The sequence below is a fragment of the Alligator sinensis genome, unplaced genomic scaffold (assembly GCF_000455745.1).
Source record: "Alligator sinensis unplaced genomic scaffold, ASM45574v1 scaffold718_1, whole genome shotgun sequence".
Lineage (NCBI taxonomy): Eukaryota > Metazoa > Chordata > Crocodylia > Alligatoridae > Alligator > Alligator sinensis.
The window spans coordinates 194,264-203,084 of record NW_005842891.1 but is presented as its reverse complement, the minus strand read 5'-3'; the positions used below and the strand labels follow the sequence as shown (position 1 = coordinate 203,084).

Here is an 8,821-nt window from a genome sequence, read left to right as displayed (position 1 = left end):
GGAAAGAGTAAATCCTTATCCCCACAGTTCACACTATAGAGAAGATAGTGATGCAAAATGTCACCAGTAGCCTTTCATTATACACCGTAATTGTTTAACTCTTAGGCAGCCTGTATTAAATGGACCCTCCAGGACCACTGGAGCTGATTGAGAACAAGATGGCTGCTCCACTTGAGCACTCCTTCACATGTAGTTTCTGATATGTTGTCACTCCCTTCAAGGAAAATGTGATAATGTCCATCCTTGCATATCAGATGCCAGAAAATAAGTTTACAAAACAAATCTAATGAAAGGTATCATCAGCTTCCTTGTTCTTTTGGAGGTTTCTGTAGCCTTCATTGAGTTCCTTAGAAAGCAAGGGCATGTATACACATACATTTTTGTGCAGGGGTGCGCTGGAGATCCAGTGAATTGGACAGAAAATGGCAGTGGTGCACTGTTGAACTAAAGTACCTCCAGCATGTTTTAGTTCAGAAGCACACCACCACCATTTTCTCAGCACTGACATGCATTTTGCCACTTATACAACTACACACACCGCAGCACCACGCACTTTTCAAAGCGCCCACTGCTGTGGTGCATGCATGTGTACAAAGGCCCTGAGGTTTCATCATGTTTTCTGAGTATATCTGTTGAGTTAAAATCAGATATAGGTTAGATCAGAACTTCATAACAAACAGCATTTGGAATGAACCACCAGACGTGTTCTATTACTGGAGTACTTCTCTTCCGTTTTTCTTTTATAACGTGCAAACATCCTAAGATTTTGAACACAGTAAATGGAAATTTTCCATAAAATCAAGTTATAAATTTATATAGAATCATATGTGAAGTATGTTTCCTGGATCTTCAGATGTTTATCCATAGCATAAAGCTTTCACATTTTAGCACAGTTAGCAATCTCTGCTCATGACAAAGAATCCGGGTTTTCCATTTCCCATGGAGAAAACCACAGATTTTATCTTTTACAGGAAGCAAACACAGATTTCTCATTTTACCAGAGAAACCTGCGGATTTTGCAGTTTTGCAAAGAGATCTCTGCAGGCTGGCACAGTTCTAGCCTGCAGGGAGCTGGGAGGGAGCAGGAAGATGATGGTTAGGCAGGGCAGAGCAGCTTGCACAGGTAATTGTGGGGATGGGGAGGGTGGAATTGAGGGCCCCCTTAGGGAAGGAGTAGGGCAGAGGCTGGGGCTGCTACCCAGCCAGGCAGTTCATGTGGCTTGGGGCCCAGGGATGCAGTGCATGGCCACAGGGCCCTGGAGGGAAGTGAGATGGGGCTGTAGGCAGCTCGTCTGGGGGGAAAGCTGGAGGGGTTGGCTCCCTGCTGCTGCACACACTTCTGGGGAGCAGGGGGGGCATGTGTCCCCAATGTCTGTGTGCGGGGTGCCAGCTGCAGGTTTGGGCTCCTGCCCTGCTGCCCTCCCCTGGGGCCTCTGCAGCCTGGTGGGTGTATCCTGGCACTGCAAAGAACAGTGGGGCCATGCAGGAAAGCTGCTTGCCGTTGTGAGCTCCGTGCTGCCTTGGCAGCATTTCCCCTGCAAGCAACCCTGTGCTGCTGCCTGCTTTGCAGCCACGCGCACAGGGGACATGTCACCAGGGCAGCACAGAGCTCGTAGTGGCAAGCAGCTTTCCTGCACAGTTCTGGGGGACACAGGTCCTCCCTGCCCCCCCAGGAGTGTGAGCCGCAGCAGGGAGCTGGCCCCACCCCAACCTGAGCCCACAGCAGGCAGGCAGCAGGTGGGGCGAGGGGGGAGCTGGGCTCTGCTACACTGCAGCAGCTGCTGCTTCCTGCCAGGGGGCTGTGGACCTGGGTCCCTGGCATCTGGAGGCCCCCTCCAGCAGGGCTGGGGGGCAGGGAGTTGGTGGGAGGCAAGGGGCAGGAGCAGGGCTGGGGGGATTGGGGAGAATCAGGAGGAGGGCTGGCGGGGCTAGGGGTGGGGAGTGAAGGGCACCAGCAGGGCCAGGGAGCTGTTGGGGAGAGTAAGGGGCACCAACTAGGCCAGGATGGTTGTAGGGGCCCTTTCATTTTAATCACAGATTTAGGGGGTTTATCAGAGAATTTGCAGTTTTTTATCAGGGAAAACCAGGATCCCTGCTCATGATAAATTTGAGGCTGGATTAGCAGCTGAACTCGAATGACCTGATTTTTCAGAGGTGCCTGATAGCCCTTTGCTCTTACAGATTGGGCTGAAAGTGGCCAGTCAGGACAACTATGCCTCAGCAACATCTGCTGTCAATCATTTTCTTTCATGAGAGCCAAAGGCAGACATTTGAAAAAAGAATGCGTTTGTAAACGTGTACCTTTCTTTCCTCAATAGAGGCCATAAAACCTACCTGCAAATTTGCAGGGAGTTTCCCAAGAGTGTTTTATTGAGCAGCTTCTAATAGTAATTTATTTTTAGTAGGAAAGTGAGGAAAAACATTCTTTGTGGTGCTAAATTAATTCAGTTTTGATCTAAGAAAATTATGGAGAACATTAGACACGTTTCTGTGCAGTCAAAGTCATCAGAAACCAGCCAGCACAGTCAAATCAACCTACAAACAACATTTTTCTCACTAGCTTTATTTAATCTCCTTCCTTGCTCTTTTTATTATGTGTTTTCTAAACAGAACTGTTTTTTGACTTTTTTTAATGCATCTCGTAGTTTAAAAAGTAGATAACTGTTACTTTGAATCTTTTATCCTTTCCATTTCTTGTTTTTTGTTGATACATATGAAGAGCAGGTTGACTTGTGTTACTGAATGCACCAGAAATATTCTGTTTAGAACATAAACCATTTAAAAAATACCTATAGGTGCCTATTCTGTGCTTAGCAGGCATGTATCATATGTTTAGAATGCAGAACTAACCATACCTAAATTATCATTTCCTCATAAACTAGTCAGCAGCAAGTATTCTGCATCTGAAACACTGTTTGAGTTGTGCTACCATGTCTAGTTCTAAAGTTGTCAGTTCCTGATTAGAATTAGAACAGTTAATAATATATTACGAAGACATGGTCCCTGTCCTGAAGAGCTTAAAATCTCCATGGAGAAACACCAACAAAGGGAGTAAAAGCAGACAAATAGGTCTGAGGCCAAGGGGGAGCAGAACTTACGAGAGACCAAGAGAGACCAAACTTATGTATTTGCAGTATTGGGTTATTTCATTTAGAGTGTTTAAAGCTTTTGTGGAGACACCAGTTAAGCCATCTTAGCAGGCATTCAACTATTTTTGTATATATGAAGATGTACTGTCCTTTCCCTTTGGACTCAGAATAGTTTTCTGAAAATTTACAAGAAAAATAAGCATGTTCACCGATAATGGATCCTATATGAAGCCTTTTTGGCTCAAATTATTCCAGCTCAACATGGTCTGTCTATACTAGGGGTGTCAAATTCATCCCAACCCACAGACCAGATGAGTGGTGCAGGGTCAGTCTGCAAGTTGTATTGGGTCCATGGGTCCCACCCCTTCCTCTCCCTCCTCCTACTCTCCCAGCTTAACTGATTCAGTGCCCACTCCATCCAGTCTGGGACCCACACTGTATGCATGTGGTGGGCGACCCAGTGAGACTGCACCATGTGTGGCACGTGCCCAGCGGCTCTGGGACTGAGCTGCACACAGCACTTGCTCCAGGCAGTCTGGGATCTGTGCTGCATGTGGCACCCAGAGCCGCTGGAGCAGGTGCTCTTTGCAGTGCGCATCTCAGGCAGGCTCTGCGTACTGTACAGTCTAGCCAGAACAGCCACCACATGCAATGTGGCTGCCACTCTGGCTGGACTCTGCTGCATGTGTTGCCCATTCCAGCCACTTTAGGATCTACACTGCATGCAGTGCTGGTCCCAGAGCAGCTGTGGAATCAGGTATGCTGGGGAAGGGTAGGGGTCTGTGGGCCTAATTTGTCCTGTGAAACTGCTGTGGGAACACTCCACAGCCCACATGAGTCAGATCAGATTCAGAGGGCAGTACCAGGGGCTGGATGGCATGGCACTGCAGACTATATATTTACCAACCCTGGCCTACATAAAGAGCAGCAAAGGTATGAATCTTGAGGAATCTTTTGCAGTGGATAGTTTCTGAAACTAGATTTAATGATGACTGGTTCTGAAATTCTGCTTCTTAGGCACAGACTAAGTACATGGACAGATTTCACTGAAAGCACATTCAAAAGGGGATGGGGAGCTGCTGCACCAAACTTGACAGTGGCTGTTGCACTATAATGAGCCTGCAACCATGACAGTTGTAGCAAAATCATACCAGCTTTACCCCTGCTTCATCCAGAGTTAAAGTTGGGGCAGTTAAGCTCGCTTTTACAGATACAGGCCCAAGCACATGTAGCAGTAAGAGCACAGCAGCTGCTCCATGCTCCTGTGTAGCAGCTCATGTTCCTTTTTCCTAGCTGCTCCAAATGTCCACACCCTAAATAATATCCTCCTCCAGAGAAAACCTCAAAGATTGGTTTCAAGTTCCTGTTGTTCTCAACAGGAACAAAGCCAAAAACTGCTTTCAACTAGTGTGGTCTCTATCCCTGTATTCTCCTGCCTCTCCCTGCCTCTTGACAGCAGAGTTGGCCACTATCTTCCCTAGAACAGCTGGGGTTCATTTGGGAACATCTGAATTCAGTAGCCACTTTGAGAAAGTCACTGGAGTTGAAGGATGCTTGTGGCCTGGGTTTCATAAAGCATGCTGTATGATTGAAGCCATTTTGAGAAGACAAAACTTGGTGAGTTTCTTTGAAGACTGGATGCACCAGTCTCTGCTGAAGGACAGACTTTCAGGGTAGGGACAGACATTCAAAAAGCCTGAGCCCAAATTGCTTCAATCTTTGCAGGTTAATTTAACCTGGCTAGGCAGAACCGGTTTGTAACTGCACAGACATCCCCTCTGGACTGAGGAAATTCAGGCACGTGCCTGCAGTGGCTCAGGCTAGAAGCCGGGAGGCACTAGAGCAGCCCTCCCTTTCCTTCTTTACTGCTGAGCTAGGGGCAGGGCATGGCCAGGCCCCAGCAGGAGGCTCTGATTAGGGGGGTCCCCCCCCCTCCCCCCCCCCCCCCGGCTCCTTGATAACAGAGCATTTATCAGCTCTGTTATCAGCATTTAACACCCTATCAGAAAAAAAAGCCTCTCTCATTAGTTTAAGCTCTTCTTAAACAACTTTTTCCAAGGAAGGGCAGACAAGGTTCTTTGGGTAAATCTGATATCTTTTATTAGACCAATTTAAGGAAGTCTAAGGAAGGGAACATTCCAAAGACGGACATTACCAGCTACCTGTTGATTAGCTCCAACAAGCCCTAAGTGGACACTGTCCTGTCTGCCTTACACAGACACCTCTCAGCATTAGCTAGCATAGCACATGCTGACTATGATCTGTGCTGTGGGAGGGAAGAGGGGTGGTCCCTGCTTGAGCAAGGGAGGGGGCAGGGGAAGCCAGGCAGCTGCTGTTCCTGCAAGTCTCTGCCGGAGCTCCTGCAAGGGAGCAGAGGGAAGGGGCCAGCCCAGTTCTCTGGAATAGAGAGCCCTGCCCAGCCCAGACAACACTGGGATGTTGGGGGACTCTGATTTAACTTAAACCAGGAAGGAGTCTGGGACAGACATTGCATAAACGGGGTTTAGCCAGATCAGTCAAGTCTGATACTACATTCAAACAGGTTTATCTCAAACTGGTTTCAACCATTTTCAAACCGGTTGATGTGTGCTGAACATCTGTTCTGTTACGGGTTTAAACCAGTTTCTGATGACTTAAGCCAGTTTATGTGTAATGTCTGACCCTAACCTCCATGTCAAATAATAATGGCAAAGCACAACTATCAGTCTTGAACATGTCTGTTGAAAAATATACCTGTTACATTAAATGTATTTTACAGGGAGAGTAGGGCAGTGAAAATGGTAAGTAACATTTGTGGGTCCATAAACATGTTAATACAGACGTGCTTTAAGGAGGGGAAAATTTGAGGACTGTTTAAGGAGGAATAGTGAAAGAGAAAACTGAAATCCATGCTCCATATGTGCTATGCTGCTCTGTAAAACAGCTCCCATATTACTGGCCATCAAAAAAGAGCCTTCTTTCTCTTTCTTCTCCCTTCTCTTTCTCCCTTCACCCTTCTCTCCCTGTCTTCCCTACCTCTGCCAAAGAGATTCCTCACGAAGAGACAAAGTACTAGAAAAGGGAGGTAGAAGACTAACAATTTTTACTTGTATGTTTTAAAAAGTAATTTTGTTCAACAGGTAAATTGAACAAAAGTTTAGGATGGGTTCACCTGTCCTTCACTTCTGACTGGCTGGTTAGGAAGATAACTTTTCTTCTTCTAATGTAGGGCTATGTAGGCTAAAATTTTAAAACTTTTGCATGCAGTTAGAATATATGCACCCATTTTTATCAATTTGTTGTGAGGAAATTTGAGTGAATCTAAAATAGAACATCAGGGAATGGTAATTCTGCTCAAACTAAAATCAAGAATGATATATTAGTAATTGACTATGGCTCTTGTATTATGATTAATTAGAATAACTTAATGTTATAAATCTACCATAATGTAAATATTTAATAAGTACTGAGGGTAGAACTGTTCTATGTCATTTCTCAGGTGACCCATGTACCACTCAGAGGATGAAAATATTATAAAACAAGATATACCTCCAGTATCATTAAATTATAACTATACAGTAGTTAAAAAACATACAGATATTAACATGTAAATTTTGCTGTTCTTAAAATATATCACAAGTATAATTAGACATGTTTTCAATATGCTGTAAATATTAAGATCTTGCATGCAAAAAATACTCATGCAAATGTAGTGTTTTTATAGGTTTCCAGTATGCAGAAAGTTTTTTTTTTTAATTGCACACTATATATAGCAATCACTAGTATTTACTTACTGGTGTATTTAGCAAGAAATTGAAAGTTGTTAAGAATGAATAGTTAAAAGAAACAAAACAAAATCATGTGTGTATATTATAGAAATCTTCATGAAACTAGCAATTCCTTAAAAAAAATCAATTCTTCATTAAATACATTCATTAAATGTCTTTGAGTCAGGCAGCCCTTGGTTTTGCATTGGTGCATGTTTGTTTGCAAATAACTAGGTGCACAAAGAATGCTTGCTTCATGAGTTCCCTAGATTCGGTAAACTGGGAGAGAAATAAAAATATACTGAGACACACCACATATAATTGACTTCCCTCTTTCTTCCAGTGTTGCTGTAACAAGATCCAGAGATGTACCATCCTTTGGACCACCAATTCCAAAAGGTGTCACTTTTCCTAAATCGAATGTGTTCAGGGACTTTTTATTGGCCAAGGTCATTAATGCAGAGAATGCTGCTCATAAATCAGAGAAGTTCCGTGCCATGGCCACCAGGACCCGTCAAGAGTACTTGAAAGACCTGGCAGAGAAGAATGTCACCAACACACCTATTGACCCTTCTGGCAAATTCCCCTTCATCTCACTTGCCTCAAAAAAGAAGGAAAAGTCCAAGCCTTATCAAGGAGCAGAGCTCTCTAGTTCTGGTGCCATTGTATGGAGTGTCCATGCAAAGGATTATAGCAAGGGCACAGAAATAGACTGCCTCCTGGGCATCTCTAATGAGTTTGTAGTTCTTATTGAGCAGGATACAAAGAGCGTGGTGTTCAATTGTTCCTGCCGAGATGTGATAGGGTGGACTTCAACGGACACTAATGTCAAAATCTTCTATGAACGGGGTGAATGTGTTTCCTTGGAGAGCTTCATAAACAACATTGATGATATCAAAGAGATCATCAAAAGGCTTGAGGTTAGAATATGTTTTTCTTCTACATGTGGAGTTTGATGATAGATAAATTTACCATGCCTGTGATAACTGTGTTTAAATCCATTAAGCTAGTTCCTATTCTCCCTGTCCTCAAAACCCACTTCTATTTAAATACCTACCAGGAAATGGGTGCCTTCTTACCTGGTTATATGTCTATGAAGAGTAACCATGATACAATTTTAAAAAGGAAGAGAAAAGAAATGAGTACTTTGGGGAAGTTAATAAGTTGTGCAGTAAATTCCCAAATAGTCACATTCTTAGTTGTACTAGCCTTGTTTTTCTTCATCATATTCTCTTGTTATGTCTTGTGTCAAGTGAGATAAGTTTGTTGGTGTCAGGGCTGCCCAATCTGTGCTTGTATATTGTCTAACACAGTGAGGTCTAAATTTAGTTTGAGGCCTGAAATGTTATCTTAACACAAATAAGAGGAAGTGTGCAATTCATTTCATTGTTACTGCCTGTCTAAAATCTTTGTCCAACCAAATAATTAAACAAGGCAGCATGTATTAATTCTGCTTTTTCAACTGCATTTTAAAAGGGAAATAATAGAATTAGCAAGGAGAGAAGCATGTTCTGTTAAATTAAGCAAGAATGAAAACAGATTTTACATAATTGTGTCATGTTAAAAAAGGGACATAACGTTCTAGTTTCACCAGATTTAATGGTAGTTTAGTGAAATATCCATAGACCTAATAAAACTGCTCCTTGCCAAAATAGAATGAAAGATTAAGTAAAAGAGCACTATATATGTATAGATTTGCACATCTATCTGTTTGCTATCACATGCCTTGAACGTTCCTATGAAGTCAGTAGTGTCAGAGTGATGCTGTAGCTGTGATGGTCCAGAAATTATGCAAGAGGCAGGGATTTCTTAGGGTAGTTTCTTGTATTGGATCAACTGTGTAGTTGGGATGACATTCTTCATCGGAGACCTAATGAAGAATGTCTTGCATTAGAAAGCTTACCTAACTGTATCCAGACTACATATTTGGCCAATAAAAAATATCACCGTAAGAAATCCTTGTTCCTCTATGAAAATAGTGAAACT

General features: G+C 43.4%; 1 protein-coding gene across 10 annotated transcripts in view; it reads left to right on the top strand.

The window, feature by feature from the left end:
- The window catches only part of SIPA1L1 (signal induced proliferation associated 1 like 1), a 402,079-nt gene that overhangs the window by 329,256 nt on the left and 64,002 nt on the right, over positions 1–8,821 (top strand). For all 10 annotated transcript variants that reach the window (XM_025192115.1, XM_025192109.1, XM_025192111.1 and 7 more), the window contains one exon: positions 7,179–7,755. In XM_025192115.1, the coding sequence (XP_025047900.1) occupies positions 7,179–7,755 (577 nt within the window). The remainder of the gene's footprint in view (positions 1–7,178; positions 7,756–8,821) is intronic.